The following is a 16,707-nucleotide window of genomic DNA, read 5'->3' as shown; positions in this document are numbered from 1 at the left end:
TGTTAGATGTTAGTGCCACTGGGCTACCTTGTCAGATAAAAATGTATAGTGAGATATCTAAATATGTAAGAACATCAGCATTATAACAGTTGTGTGGTGTGTTCCCAGCTTTGCTGGCCAAAGAAGGGCTCTGTGCTAATGCTCTTTACTAGTTAAGACCATAAGGTACACAGAATTTCCTGAGCTTGATGTACAGAATTTTTACCTGCAGTAGCTGCCAGTAAGGGATTTATGGCAACACAAGTTAATAGGCTTAAGCTGCCCATACACCTATAGATTTTCAAAGCAGAATATTCGTACGAAAATGTAACTTGCTTTTAAAATTCTATTTTAAAATGAATGTAATTTTATGAATGAAAACCACATACACTGTCAAAATTCATTCAAATTCCTTTGAATTTTCTCGACACTGTGATTAAAAACAAACTTTGTTTTGACCCTAACGATTAAAAAATCAAAAGAATGTTCTTTAAATGAAAATTTTCTAAAGAAAATCTATACATCTATGACTAGCATTAGGTTTGAACTGGCTGACACTAAGAAGCAGCCAACTGCAGCTATCTCTCTCCACCTCTGTTGCGCTTATTGTTTTGAATACCTCTGCCCTGGTAGAAAAGGTTCTATGACCTCAGAAATGAAGCCCAGTCAGGGTGAAATGCGTCAGCTGGCGAGGCCAGTGGACAGGGACTGTAGCTGAAGCTTTTACTTCCAATTTGAGATGTGGTTAATGCTCATAGAATGAGGCCCAGGGCTTTGTACTGCTGTGAATGGGCAAAGTGGGACATGCTCCATAAGGGACCAGCACCTAGAGCAGAGAGAGAGAGCCAGTGATATGGTATGCAGCAGGTTTTGAGCAGCACCATATCTGTTGAGTATTATGATGTCACCATGACTGCACAAGTCAGGATTAATAGCTCTATAGGTTAGTGCAGCTGGGGAAGCAAAAAAAGCGCAGACAGCAGAACTGCAGCCCTTGTGGCCCAGTCACCTTATCCCTACGTTGGCTATGTTGCGTTAAAAAGAAAAACTGGTTCATGTTATAAGCTTCTTGCAGTTGAGCACCTCTTCTGCCACAAGGCTTATTCAGAAGGAAAGTGATAATATACACTATTGTTAACTATATCAACCAATTGCATTTGAGTTGCATAAGGTACACAGAATTTCCTGAGCTTAATAACTAATCTGACTGAAGTCAGATTAGTTATTAAGTAAATTCTGCACTACCCTATTGAATAAACCTAATCAATTTCAGCATTTTTCCAATAAGACATTTGTAGGAAAGAGGTTATATGGCCTAAAGTAGTTGTAAATGCAAATATTTTCCAAAACTAATGTCGCGTACACACGATCGGAAATGCCGTCAGAAAAACTCCGATGAGAGCTTTTTGTCGGAAAATGCGACCGTGTGTATGCTCCATCGGTCTTTTGCTGGCAGAATTCCAGGCAGCAAAAGATTAGGAGCCTGTTCTCTATTTTTAAGTCGGGAAAAGTTCCTATCCGAAAATGTGTTCGTCTGTATGCAATTTCGGACGCGCAAAAAATCACGCATGCTCGGAAGCATTGAACTTCATTTTCTCGGCTCGTCGTAGTGTTGTACGTCACTGTGTTCTTGGCGGTCGAAAGTTCAGAGAACTTTTGTGTGACTGTGTGTATGCAAGGCAAGCTTGAGCGGTATTCCGTTGGAAAAACCATCCAAGTTTTTTCTGACGGAAATTCCAATCATGTGTACGTGGCATAAGAAACAAAAATGATAGGCCAAGAGTATAAATGAAATTATTATTATTCTTATACAGAATTTATATAGCGCCAACAGTTTGCGCAGGGCTTTACAACATAAGGGCAGACAGTACAGTTACAATACAATTCAATACAGGAGGAATCAGAGGGCCCTATATTAACACATTGTTTACAGTCTGTGTACAAAGTAATGCAATGGCCTTCAACCCTATTTTTTGAACAGTTCCTATTAGGTGCAGTAACCCATAGTAACCAGTCATAAATCAGCCTGCTTAATTTAGACCTGTACAAGTGGCTCCTGATTGGCTGTTATGTGTTACTGTATATTAAAATTAACGCTAAAGAACACAAAATCCTAAATGAAAAAAAAAAAGACAATTTTATATTCATTGCAGAGCAGGTCATATATATCAGCAGTTATTGATACTCGGATAAATACCATATATTCTTAACACTGACATTGTCAGATCAATAGCACTGCAATCTCTAAGTCTCTAAATTTGATCAGATTTCATGGCCTCAATCTTACTGCTGAGGTCTGGATCAGGCCTGCCATAGTTATTATAACCTCCTGACTTCAAAGACAGAGTAGGGAAGGAATGGTCTAAACACTGCAGAGCTGTATTTCTCTTGGTGCAGCAGACATTCCTGGCTCCTAATCGGCAGCAGCTCTGAATCCCAGCTCTTGTATCAGGCTGTTGTGAACCAACGGCTTGGCGCCTCCGGGACATTCCTCAACAGGAAGCCCAATGTTTTCATGTTAGGCTGAGAGGAAAACCTTCCCAGGAAGAGCAACCTGGACCAAACCCTTTGAACGTCTGGGATGAAAAGGCTAAAAGTAAATAAGATCTGTGGGGTGCTCTCACTAACATTGCTGTGCAGTTTGCTTGGATAGCTCTTAACCCTTTTTAAGACATCTGTTATCCTTGACAAGGACATTCAAACTTTGCTGCCAGTTTGTAAAGTGCAGAATTGTATTTTATTTAATGAGGGCATAAAAAGATATAAAAATATCTGCCCTCACAAGGCATTATCAGCTATGTATTCTACTGTGGATTCATGTAGTGTTAAATATACAAGGCAGATTGCAGGAATAAGAATCCGTTTAAAAAGGATATCTAAATAAGTAGATCTCACTGCACATTATATCTCATTATTTAAGAGCATTGAATGCCTTCTGTGTGTATTAAAATTCATTTATAAATGGAACAATTTAAAAGGGAACTGCAGGCAGAATTCAGTAATAATGAATGTAAGGTTTAAGTGGTTGTAAACCCTAAAGAAAAAAAATGATCCTGATCCTTTAAAGCAGGATACGTGGCATAGTGCTTGTGTTGTGTCATTTGTCCCTCTCTATGTTCTAAAAAACCTGGTTGACCCTGCCTGTTCCTGTGCCCCCCTTAGTGTGCTGACCATGGTAATCATGACTGCCGATCAATGATTACTATCTTGAGTCTCTCCTCTCTCCCCCTCCCTCCCTAACTGTCACGTTGTGAATCTGTGTATGTGATCCATCTCCTCCTCGCTCCTCCCCTCCCGCCGCTATAACTGTAAAATTACTACTGAGAAATCGACAAGCTAACATGGAGAAGACCAAGACTTAATCTATTGATAGACATATCTTTTCTTGTGTGAATTACGGACATATATCTACTTTTGCAAGGATCCATGCCTCCATGTTTTTGCGCTATTGGGTATCTGTTGACCTTGTCAAGTAAGTGCTAGTTCACACAGGGGCGACTTGTCAGGCGACTTAGCCTGTACTATGGAACAATTCTAATAGGAACGACTCAAGTCGCTCCAACTTAGAAAAAGGTTCCTGTACTAATTTGGGACAACTTTAGGGAGACTTGCATTGACTTCTATACAGAAGTCATTTTGCAAGCTGCCGCTGAAGTCGTGTGCAGATCGCCTTGCAAAGTTGCGCTGCAAGTCGGGCTGCACCTGTGTGAACCGGCACTAAAGGGTGTTGTTTGTTTGTCATTACATGTTTTTTTAAATATTTGTAATAAAGATATACTTTTTTATAATCTACTGCCTCATGTTATGCCCACCAAGTCCGCGATTTTTGAGAGAGGTTCCACTCTTTTCAACCCTTTTCATATATCTATTGGATGTTGGCATGGTGGGGGTCCTCCCTTTCTATAATGAGAGCTTCCTCTCTTAATGTGTAATATCTGCATTTTTAAAAAATGATACCTTATTTACATATTTACAGCGCCGCTGGGCGCTCACGTGACCTCCCGCTGCTTTCCTCCTATCCTCTTGGCTGACGTCAGCGGCGAATCTCAGCCCCTCCCACTGTAGTGCTCGGATCAGAGAAGGAGTGCACTGGCAGGTCACATGAGTGCCCAGCGGCGCTGTAAAATAAGGAATTTTGCTGAATTATTTTTAAACAGATACTGCACATTATATCTTCCTGTAAGAGTGGGGATTACTGGATTTCTCAGTAGTGACTTTACAACCACTTTAATATATTTGTTTCTGAACACATCTGAGAGAAAAAAAAAACACCATATGAGGAGTCGAAATATGGCAACTCCCAACTATCCTTTTCCGATGTGTAAATGCTTGCTTTAGCTACTGTGGAGAGGTTTATAATACTCAGCCTAGGTACTGCTATGGATTTCAGAAATGGAAAGCCGGAAAGTATACCTAAAGGCAAAACTTTTTTTTCTAGTTTTGGATAGAGTGGAGATGGATTAGTGCCCAACTCTGGCACTACCTGCCTGGAGATTGCATGTTCTTCCTGTGCCTGTGTTGGTTTCCTCCAGGTACTCTCGTTTCCTCCAACACTCCAAGGGCATGGTGGTAGGTTAACTGGCTCCTATCTAATTTGTCCTTAGTTTGAATGTGAGTTAGAGACCTTAGATTGTAAGCTCCTTGAGGGCAGGGACTGATGTGAATTGTTATTATCATTATACAGGGTTTATATAGCGCCAACAGTTTGCGGAGCGCTTTACAACATAGATGAACAATATATCTTTGTAAGGTGCTGCGTAAATTGATGGCGCTATATAAGTACCTGTAATAATAATAATAATAATAATAAATAATATCAGCTTTTATTGCAGTCTGGGACCCTGTTAGGGAGATTCATCCTCTGTATTTGTCCTGTTTGCCATTATCATTGAAAGTGAAAGTAAAAGAAAATACCACATTTTGGGTTGTCCCCAGAAAAATAATAGAGGGGAAATATTCCAATGGGGACACTAGTTCTGGTGACCTGGGGGTCCCCAAGGAATTCTAGCAATTTGCAGGCATTTCCTCTCACTTCCTGTTCAGTTATGGGACAGGAAGTGAAAGGAAATCTCCACAGTGGGACACAGATGGTGAAAAAAGTCTGACAGGGGTTAAAACCCTTTCTTGCTCTATCCAAAATGGAAAAAAAATATGCCTATAGTTCTATTTTAATGCACCTCTGCACTCCTGCAAACCAAAAGTGTTTGGTATTTACAGTATCTACAGTATCTTTGTAAACAACAGGTTTTTCTAGCAAAAGCAGTTAGTTCAAACTGCAGTTCAAAGTCTAAAGCTTTATTCTTAATTGTGAATGGAGTAGGACATAACTAAAGCCCATATTTATGGGTTTTTGTATTCCATTGGGTAAAATTCCCATCATTCCTGCCCTAAAGATGCAACAGGAAGTGAGAAGAAATCCCTCCAAAGTGAGGGGTCACTGGAACAGATGTCCCCATGGAAGATTTTTGATTTCCTGTTCCCATGACAACTGTAAAATTTTGAATGTCCCCTCTAGATAAAGAAAGCGAAGCTTCCCAGTGGGGACATGAGCTGCAGTAACAACCTAACAGATGTTCAAACTCTTCGGCCCCCTTGATCCAATACTTCAAAATAATGGTGGTGGAAATACTTTAAAGTCAGCCCGATAAATATGCAAAAGCCTAAATTTCCACCTGCAAGATTTAAATAGGGGATACAAATATTTAGGATTTATATGGCTAGAAAATGGAAAATATATTTAGTTCTAAATAACATACAAAGAATATATACAAACCATAATACATTTCTGTTTAGGTAGATTGAAGTTTCTTTTTAAGAGTTGAGTTAGGTAAAGCGTCTCTACTGGAAGTTTTGTATGATTTGAGGCTTTCTGTATCTGATTTATTCGCTATATTAAAAATTAACAGCAGGTGTCCGCAAATATGTATTGAGGTTTCTACCACAGCTTAAATATTTATTTTGCATAGCATTGCCCTTGGTCTGTACCATCCATAAAAACACAGCTATAGACTGAGTTGCCAAGATGTGTGCATTTTTAATGTGAGACACAAAAGAATTCAGAGTTATATTCTCTGAAAAAACTGTTTGTATTTTTTTTCCAGAATACCACTGCAAGTAGATTCTTTACTATACCACTGCAGTCTATAATGCTTTGTATAAACAGTTATTGTGCTGCTAATAATTAGTTGTGTGATGTAGCCAGTGCAAGGAATCACAGGATACAGGTGTTTGTAATATCAACTGTTACTTGAGGAATATTAGTCCTGAAGTTTAACCACTTGCCAACCGTAATACTTATACATATGCTGCGGTTTGCAAGTGGTTTACCAGGATTATGGTTGAAGATATCAGCCACAATCCTGGTATCGTTTTTACAGCCGGTGGCTGGTTTTCTCATGAAAGCGTTCTGAGTGGCTCATTAGCCACTGGAACGCTTTCAGAAGCTGCAGGAGGAGGTGTAGCCCCCCCAACCCAGCCACTCGCCAGTGTTTCTCAGGCTTACTGTTTCTGCCGGTTCACCCGAGAGATGTTCTGATGGTGCCACCGGCTGGTCACACAGGCAATCACAGAGTAGATCCGCTTTGATCGTCTCTATGGCCTTGGAGGACCGTAGTGATGTCATGAGATCACTTCCGGTCCAGGCTAAAAGTAAACTTTTTTTCTTTTTTTTTTTTTAAAGCAAAAGATTTCTTTATTTTTATATATTTTGCTTTTAAAAGGTAAAGGGGAGATTTGGGGTCTTTTTGACCCCAGATCTCCCCATAAAGATGACCTGTCATTCTTATTTCTTTACAGGGGATGTTTACATTCCTTATAATAGGAATAAAAGTATTCCAAAAAAAAATGTAAAAATAACAAATAAAAATTTAAATAAGTAAGAACATCGCCCACATAACACAAGGGGTTATGCAGTTGACAGAAGGGATCAGGCAGGGTTGACAATGTTTAGGTGCAGCACAAGTAAGGAGCACACTGGATTTTTGGCAGGGTCAGCAGCTATCATTCTGTATTTGCAGTGTTTTTAAAGCATCAAAACATGTGAAAATATGTTATGTATTGCAGAAATATACTCAATATATATTTTTTTATATGCTCAGACATACATTTTAAAAAAGGTGGAAGGATATACTGTAAAAAAAACAAAACAATATTATACTAAGGATGACCATGTTTTCTTTTATTTTATAGGTGGAAAAAAGAATTCATTCTCAGCGTGCAAAGCAAAGGCAGCAACAACAGCAACAGGGGGACTTCTGGAGATGGAAGCTTGTTAAACTTCCTTAGCTTCCTTACAACCGCCACATTTTTCCAAGGAGTCCGTCAATGACATTATATGCCACTGCTAGAGACACTGTACCGTATAGACAATCACTGCCTGATGTTTGGCACCACTGGTACCACGGGCTTTCATGTAATGCAGCTATGTCCCTAGAGATAGAAAACATTGGAGGAATCATTAGGACATGTTGTAATCCAAAGTTTTCATACTTCCTACCTGCAGCGTTCAGTGCATACGTGAAGCTCCTAAACCAGACACAGACCAAACAGAGTGCTAATTTTTGACATAAAACATGGACAAGACAAACCTCTTTTATTTAAAAATGGAGCAAAAGGATCAAAATTTGTGTTTTTGTTTCTTTTTTTTTTATCATTGTATTGTTTATTCTCCATAAAACTTGAATGCTTTTATATATCAGATTTAGGGTTGATTGATGTATATTTTATTAGTCAGGGTATAAACTAAGCCCTCTCCCTTTTCCAGCAAAAAGATTTCTTTTTGTTTTTCGCACAAATATATGGCTTTTTTTTTATTTCCTTTTTTCCCATTTTTTAGGGTTGAATGAGCAGCCTTCCACATTTCAATGGTTGAAAGTGCGGGAATTCTTGTATAAGACTATGGCCACTAAGGAACCTGTACTGTTTGAAATGACATCCATCTTGTACTGTATATATTGGAAGCTTCCATTATGTTGAGTAGTACAAAGTTGCAGAAAAACAAGTTTCATTATAAAGGATTATGGTATAAGGCATAACAGTTAACACTGATAATTTTGTGTAACAATCTGTTGTTGGCCAAGGACAACAGGCAGTCTACTTGATTATAAAATTATGTAGCAAAGTTCACCAGTTCATCTTTTAGACTCATCAAGTGAAACTAGGTTCTTCTAGTTTATTTTATCTTCCTCTTATAATTTTGTGCAGTAGGGTGGATTTCAGTGCCATTTTTCATAATTCCTTATGGAAGGGTTTACACCTTTTATTGGCATATTTTCTCCACTAATCAGCTTTGCCAGCAGTTAAGTGATTCTTTATTTTTTACATAATTTCAGTGTTTTCTCGATTTGTGTTGTCAAATGCCTATATTTAATATAAACGTAATTTGTTAAGGAAGGCTTGAAGAGTCTTACATTTGGCCTATTTGGAAACATCTCCCATACGTCCCAAGGAAAAGGTGATACATTTTTGAGTATTCTCTTTCCACATGTTGTGAAAAAAAAGAAGCCCAGCACTTGGATTCATTGTAACAATGTAAATTGTTCTGTATTGTATTTGTATTATTTTCTTCTGCTATCCTATAGTGGGATTTGATGCCAGTTGTTGGGGAAAAAAAACATTGTGATGTCTCCCTCTTACTGATGGCAAAGTGCAGGCTTTGCAGAAAGAAAACTGTCAGTTTATTTTTTTCTTTTGTCATTCCAATTTGAGTTAATGTGCTGAGCATATGTTTTTAAAAAAAGCTTTGTAATAAAACAGAAAAAATATTATACTATTTGTTGCTACAGAGTTATCTAGTGTCATCTTCTTTGTGTCATAAAAAATTATTACTGGAGAATGTGCATTTTGTGATGTGTTTCACAAATCATCTATCATTGCCTATGGGATCATAATCCATAAATCATCATTCAGAAGTGTTTGCTTTAAAAATAGGGAATATGCCGTGTGTGAGCTGGTGTATACACTAGAGAATATTTCTATTTCACAAGAACTTTGCACTTATTAATTTTGATATTTGTCAATAACAATGGCAAAAATGAAGAGAAAACTCATATTGCGCCTTTTAGATCACTGTCTGTGGGGAAGCTGGGGAAGAGCACAATGGAGCACTAAAAAAAACCCAAAACATAGTAATGTTACCCAAAACAACCTGTCATATATTTTTAATTTTCAACTTTTATTATTATTATTATTATTCAGGAGTTATATAGTGCCAACTGTTTGCACAGTGCTTTACTTCATGAGGGCAGACAGTACAGTTACAGTACAATTCAATACAGGAGAAATCAGAGGGCCCTGCTCATTAGGGCTTACAATCTGAACCTTTACTAGAAAATACACACCTGTCATGGAAAATGCCTTCACTGCCTTCTGCTACAACCTTGCAATAATTCAAAATACTGCAATTTAAATCGGACCCCTAAAGATCCCTTATTATCATAATTGACCAAAACATAAAATATTCACATTGAAGCTGTGAACCAGACAATGCATATGTATAGAAAAACAATAACATTAATGGAAACTTGTATGGATAGAATATAAAGCTTTGTTGACCCATTTGCTAAAATTTCACTTCGTAGCACTATTTCTGGCTCCAATTGTATTTGACTTCTCAGGGCGACCACTGTGGTTCCTCTTACTGACCTCTTGTCACTGCAGTGATGTAGGAATCATTGGGAGGAACCACATCAGACGATAGTCAGCCTTTGCAGCAAGGAGCACATGGAAGGGCGACACATGTCAAAAAACAAAAACAAAATTTCCAGATCAATTACCAGCCAGCCTGCAACAAACCGAATACCTGCCCTTAATCTACCCATTATTGTATAGATTATGCGCTCCAAATTGGGGGACTCTCAAAATTATAGTTAGGACTGCAGTACACTAGGGTGCTGTGACATGGCCGCTGCAACTTCTGCATATACTGTATCTGCAAATGTGTGCAAACCAATGCCCTTGTTCTTAATGTGAACTGTTGGAGAGAAACCACATCAGCCAAAGGGGTTGTTTCCTTCACAGGCTAGCTATTTTATGACTATACTATCTAACAGGGTCACTAAGGTGCACTTGCAGTGAAACTGGAAAAAAATAAACTACCAAGCTTTTGTTATCTTCTCCAGTGCCTACAAATCCATAAACATAGGGTAGTTGTGCCCCACCCTGCCTACTATTTTTCCTTTAACTGACATACAGTACAGTGAGGCATATGAGCTGGTATTTGCAAAATAAAAAAGATATATGTTTATTTAAAATAAGTATATATACTATTACAGATAGTTTGAAAAAGTACCCTAATCTATCCTGATATTAATCTTTTGCACACCAAGATGGAGAAAAGGAGGGGGGGGGATCAGTGTAAGCCAAACAGGCTCTACTGTACTGTCCATCTAATAATCTAATACACTAAAAGATAGAGCAGGTCCCTGGTCAAGCCAAACTAAGTTGCTCAAGTGCAGTGTAGCCTGCAGACAAAGCTTAAGAAAGACAGGATCTAGTTGTATTGTTTGACAAGATTGTTTTAATTATAACATAACAGGAGATTTGACAAAGGGGCGTACCCTGAAACATGTTATCCTGGCAAACGGCGAGACTCTCTGGTGTTTCCCAGTCTGAGTGTCCCCCACCACAGACTTCCTGATTCTGGCTACGTCACTTCTGGTGACATCTACTTCCGGTGATGTGGATCCACCTGCCTCCTTGCCACTGCTGGTGAGAATGTTCCAACATGGATCCCAGGGTCCTCATCGGTAACCCAGTTCCCCGGCATATCCTGCATGCCTGTATGGGGTTGGTAATCAACTGGTAACCAACGTTCACCCCATTTGTTTTTTAACAATGTGTGGAATAAACCTAGACTGTTTCAATGGATACACGGTCCTCTGTGTTTCTGGGCTTTTGAGGTCTTATCAGGTCATGCATATATGACACCCACATGTCATTTCAGGAGCGCCTTGCAAATATTATGTTCTCATGTGTTTCTCAGCAGTCACCACTATCTCAGTGGTCACTCCAAGGCAGCCCTTTTAAATGACTATCGATATCGGGATCACTCATGGCGGTGGACTTTTCATCAAGGTGGAGTCAGTCTAGCGCCTTACAACTCTGTTGCTTGGTTTGTTTTAATCATAACATTCCCTGCACAGAATTACAATTCTTGTCAGGTAAGACAATTCAAATATGTATAGCTCAAGCAAAAAATTACAGACTGCCATGTTTAAACCCAAAGGGTTTCTTGTCTTCCCTTTTTTGGTAAGGCCGCTCCATAAAATCTTCCCTGTGGGCAATTTATAAAGGTGATACAAATGGTCCAAGACTTGGCCTGCCAAAAATAGGCCCACATTGAGGTCAAGATGGGGAAGTGTTCATGTGTCAAAAAAGCAGACATAATTGATGGATTTTGAATTGAAACAAACTTGCTCCCACCACCACGTCATTTAAACATTTGGCTTAGGTGTGCAAAAGCTAAATATTTAGAGTTTCTCTATATTGAAAATATAGCCATTTTGTCAACTGACTGACTGACATTATTTTCCTCTGGAGACATAAAACACGTGCTTGTATCCTATTTTATATGCCTATGTTCCCTTGAATTCTATTAATTATGTTCTCTTTATTCCCTCAAGATAAGAGTATAGCTAGGGGCTAATACAGTGTCCATGTTATTAGTCGAAGCCCCTGTATTCACTCTTTTCTTCTTAAAAAGAAAACCTCTCATCCCTAAAAAAAAAAAAACTATAGATCTTTAAGGGTCTTTGGTGGCCACAGTCATCCCATTTGATAGTCCTATTTTGGCAACATACAGCACTGGACATCTAATGTATATGGACATTTTTAACCATAATCCTACACCTCAAAATTATATATCCCATTACCCCTACTCTTGTAATGCCTGTACTCTCAGTAGGAACACAACACAAAGGATCAAAAGAACAGTGTTCCTTCAGAATAGCACCTAATGGATTTGAGCTATAATGCAGACTTTGCTGATAGCTGTATTCATTATGTGTGGTTACTGGCCACTTCAGCAGAAACCTCTCTCCAACAAGAAGGAAGGCAAGAAGATATATAATACCCATGACCACTTTTTCCAAAATACTGAAATGATATCCTAAGCAGACAGAGTGACACCTAATAACACACAGCTCCTCTGACCCAAGATGAGGCGCTTAGAAGACTAAACATTACAAATGAATGTCATCTTGTACTGGGCATCCATAAAACGTATGAAGAAATGAAACCTAACCTCCAGCTACAAACTTCAGAGCAGGAAAGCTCTGTGGTTAAGAGAACTGGCAATGATTTCCCCTGCCAACTCATTGACTGTCAGATGATAACCACAGTTTTCAAATAAAAGAAGACTTCGGAAACGGGACAGAAAACTGCAAGTCACATGAGATCCAAAACAAGCAGAGAACACTGACTGGAAATGAAAATGCTTTGCTTATATCCCTTTGGCATAGAAATGGCTGACCAAGTTAAAAAAATGCACTCCTCCAGCTAAAACAAACAGCTATTTGACAACTCAATATAGTGCCTGACCACACACACATGATAAATTCACATGGGCCACTTAGTAAGTATCCAAAGTATACAGATATGTACTAAATGTAATTTGGATGTGACTTGCTCAATAAACAAACCTGCAAAGCAGGTGTTATGTACTAGCCTTTATTACGTCCCTAAAGCCTAAGGTCATAATTTTTACAATTTTATCTATACACAGTTTTATTTACTTGTCTTTCCTCCTTTGCCCGATCATACACTTCCATATGTCCTTGTCAGCACAACTGTGTCGTTAAGCGTAAAGTTCAAAACGGATGCTGGACTTACATGTTTATAACTGCTAGTGATGCAAAGTGAATATTACAACAGACAAGAGACGCATGCAGTGATATTTGAAGACTTCAACATGTTTAGACCACTGCAAGAAACACCAAAGACCATAGGAATTAACTATAGCTAAAATGTATTTTTATAGTTTTTGATCAAGTTTTTTGCTGCCCATGTACCTCTGGGGAGATCTTACTTCACTCACTCTTCGGGAGACTCAACAGAGAGTTAGGGGCAATCTCTTCAAAGTAAGGGAAATTTCCATCTCAGACAGTTGTATCCTGACTATTTCTCCCTATTAGAAAATTTCCTTCCCCTCGTGCCTTCATGACAACTCGAAAATTTAGGAGTTCTCCCTACTTCTGATTGTGGCAATTGTCACCAGGGCAAATAGAAGGATGAATCTCCCCAGCAGAGACACAGACAGAAAAATAACTTAGCAGAGAGTCTAAACCGGGGTTTCTTAACCTAGGTTCCATCAGAGCTTGCTAGGGGTTTCTTGAGCAATGAGCAAGTTCTGCCTCTCAGATAAGTTCCTACTGACACCATTTATTTTTTTAGATATTTTAAGGGCTGAATTCTTCCCAATGACTACAAGTGTAAGGAGCATTCTTCACACTGACCATCACACTAATGTATCATGAGTTGTAGATATAGTATTTTTTAGCAGGGGTTCCCTGAGAATGGAAAGTTATTTCAAGGGTAGAAAAAGTTAAGAAAGGCTGGCCTAAACCTTTTCCACTTTAAAAAAATATATACCTTTATATATGCTTTAAAGAATTAAGATGGGAATGTATAATAATAGCATCCTAAGGTATACATAAACGGAATTTAAATGCATCTAAATGTAATGTATGTGCCCATAAGAAGCAACTATGAGTACTTACTGAAATGGAATTTCACTTTAAAGTGCAACTTTCACCTCAACAAAAAGTAGTTGCTGATGAGCAAATACACCCTGATCCACAAGCAAGTGATTACTAGTAATGCCTGCAGTTGCTAGTAATTTTTTTATATACTCTAGGCCAAACACATAAGTAAGAGCGGAACTCAACTCACCAAAACAAGATTTGCTTATTTTGTCCCTCCCCACTCCCTTTTACACAAATGCTAAAAAAAGTATTACATTTTCTATCTTTGTGTTCATTTTTGTGCTGCAAGGCAGCTCTTCCTAGTTTCTGGCTTAAGCCTCCTAGGATTGCTAAATGACAGTGAATTACTAAGTTACAACTTTGCAGAACAGCCTGAGCACAGGCAGCTGATTTTCCTCATCTGCTAGAAGTTGTCGGCACCTGTGTGCATGCCCAGAAACCCACCACGTGTGTGCACATGCGTCTCTGGTTTCTACCAGGGTTATTTTTAAATCGCAATGTGGAAGAGGGATGTGGAAGAGAACTTTCAAGTGCATTGAAGTGCCTTGGTGCTGCCAAACTATGCTGCCACTGACTAATTTTTTCCCACCAAAACCTTAGGACTGTAACCTTAATATGTATAAAAAAACCTCTACCTTTGCCTTGTGATTTTGAAATTAGACCTGTATGCACAGTTTTAAACTGTGGTTCCACTGGCCACTTTCTAAGCAACCATATCCAAGGGCTATATGATTTTTATAGAACAACAGCTGCCTGTGCCTTGTATTTCCATTGTAGGAATCTGCTGCCCTCTACTATCTATATTTGTAAGTGGAAGTTCTGTGAGTTATTATGTACATCATTTCATGTCTCTGTGGGGGTAGGTTAACCACTTCTCAACCGCGCTAGAGCCAAAAGACGGCTACAGTGCGGTTGTCCCGTTCTGGGAGGGTGTCCAAGAATGTACTCCCTGAACCGCGACCCATCGCGCTCTGTGATCGCTGTGTTCTTTGGACACAGCTGATCACAGATGAAAGAAAAAGGGCCAATCATAGCAGTCTTTTACTATGTGATCAGCTCACAGCTGATCACATGTAAACAGCGTGAGGAGAGGAGAGTCGGTAACCAGAAAGTATGACAGGGCACATTTACACTGATAATTATGGCACTGATCAGTGTCCTACCTATCAGTGCAGCCCCAATAGTGCCAATTAGTGCCCATCAGTGCCGCCTTCAGTACTGCCTATCAGTGCCCATCAGTACAGCCTATTAGTGCAGCCTCATCAGTGCCTCCCCATCAGTGCCGCCTCATCAGTGCCCATCAGTGCAGCCTATCAGTGCCCATCAGTGCAGCCTCATCAGCGCACATCAGTGAAGAAGAAAAATCACTTGAGGGTTTTTTTTCCCAATATTTTCAGTCTTTTTTTTTGCACATTTAGCAAAAAAAAAAAAACAAAAAAAAAACAGTGGTGCTCTATCTGTCTCAAAACAATTATAAAAATGTAATGTGGGTACAGTGTTTCACGACCATGCTGTTGTTATTCAAAGTGTGACAGCACTGAAAGCTGAAAATTGGCCTGGGCAGGAAAGGAGTGAAAGTGCCCAGTATTGAAGTAGCTAAAAAACCCAGAAGGAGGAATTGAAGAGAGAGAGAGGAACTGAGCCACATGACATTACACACACAGGAGCTGTTAACCCTGCTGTATTTCACCCAGACCAGAAGCAGAGCCTATTAAGGCAGTATTCCTGTGTTGTAATAGTTTAACTGCAGCTGCCCATAGCTTCTGAGTATCTGAATCCTTGTGACCAGTATTGCCAACCCTCCGAAGTGAAATTTACTGACAGGATGCCCAAAATGTACAAACAGCAACATTTTTTTTGTGACAAAATCATGACATTTACTGACAGCGCCACATTTTTTACTGACACAAAACATACATAAAATGGACATGTTAATGGCAAAACAGTGCAAAATATCATTACTTAAGCTAAGAACATATTGTAGCATGATTAGCAATGTGTTTAAATTCAAACAAAAGTCAAAAACTATATTTCACTATGTACACTAAGGTCAGGATATTATGACCCAGCACCAGAGCCCCCCTTACATCAGAGTCCACAGCATCCCACTTTACATCAGAGTTCCCACTTACATCAGGGTCTGCAGCGTTTCCCTTTACATTAGAGTCCACAGATTTTCCCCTTGGACTGTAAGGGTGAATCCTGCAGACTCTGATGTATTGGGGAACTCTGAGGACACTGATTTAAGGTGGAAAGCTGGGAACTCTGATGTGAAGACTCTGGAGACCACTGATCATCTTCCGCAGAGTGAATACACTAAGGTAAAGGGGGGTTACTGATATTATGTATTGTAATATAGTAGTGTCCCCCCTTACCTTACTGCATTTACTCCCCCCTTACATCAGTGAACCCCCTCAGACTGGCCTCACTGCATGGTCACTGACCTCCTCTCAGGTGCACTGCACAAGGCTCAGTCAGACGGTCCTCTCCGGGCTCCAGCTCGGTGGCTCTGGTTTCACATCTGATTCCTCCTGTGACCCCTGTCTCTGTGGCACTCCCACTTTTGACTCCTCTCCAATCTCCCCCTTGGAGAGGGGTGTTGGGAAGGATGGAGCCAGGTGGACAGAAGAGAGGGGGATGGAGCTAAGTGGGGGGGGGATGGGGCCAGGTGGACAGAAGAGAGGAGGGTGGAGTCAGGTGGAGGGGAGGATGGAGCCAGGTGGACAGAAGAAAGGGGAGATGAAGCCAGGTGGAAGGGAGAATGGAGCCAGGTGGACAGAAGAGAGGGGAGATAGAGACAAGCAGAGGGAAGGATGGAGCCAAGTGGACAGAAGAGAGGGGGGGTGGAGCCAGGTGGAGGGAAGGATGGAGCCAGGTGGATAGAAGACAGGGGCGGATCCAGGGTGAGAGGCAACGGGGCATTTGTCTCCTTCGAGAATGTGGGTGAGTGAGTGGGTGGGCAGGCATCACTGCGGGTGAGAGAGCCAGCGGGTGGCTCCGCAGCTGAGAGCACAGGCGGCTCCATTGG

General features: G+C 40.0%; 1 protein-coding gene across 8 annotated transcripts in view; it reads left to right on the top strand.

The window, feature by feature from the left end:
* The window catches only part of LEF1 (lymphoid enhancer binding factor 1), a 154,871-nt gene extending 146,112 nt beyond the window's left edge, over positions 1 to 8,759 (top strand). For all 8 annotated transcript variants that reach the window (XM_073602111.1, XM_073602141.1, XM_073602136.1 and 5 more), the window contains one exon: positions 7,168 to 8,759. In XM_073602111.1, coding sequence (XP_073458212.1) covers positions 7,168 to 7,253 — 86 coding nt within the window. In that variant the 3' untranslated portion in view covers positions 7,254 to 8,759. The remainder of the gene's footprint in view (positions 1 to 7,167) is intronic.
* Positions 8,760 to 16,707: the final 7,948 nt, after the last annotated feature.

Source organism: Aquarana catesbeiana, linkage group LG01 (assembly GCF_042186555.1).
Source record: "Aquarana catesbeiana isolate 2022-GZ linkage group LG01, ASM4218655v1, whole genome shotgun sequence".
NCBI classification, from domain to species: domain Eukaryota; kingdom Metazoa; phylum Chordata; class Amphibia; order Anura; family Ranidae; genus Aquarana; species Aquarana catesbeiana.
This window is presented reverse-complemented; position numbering and strand designations above follow the sequence as displayed.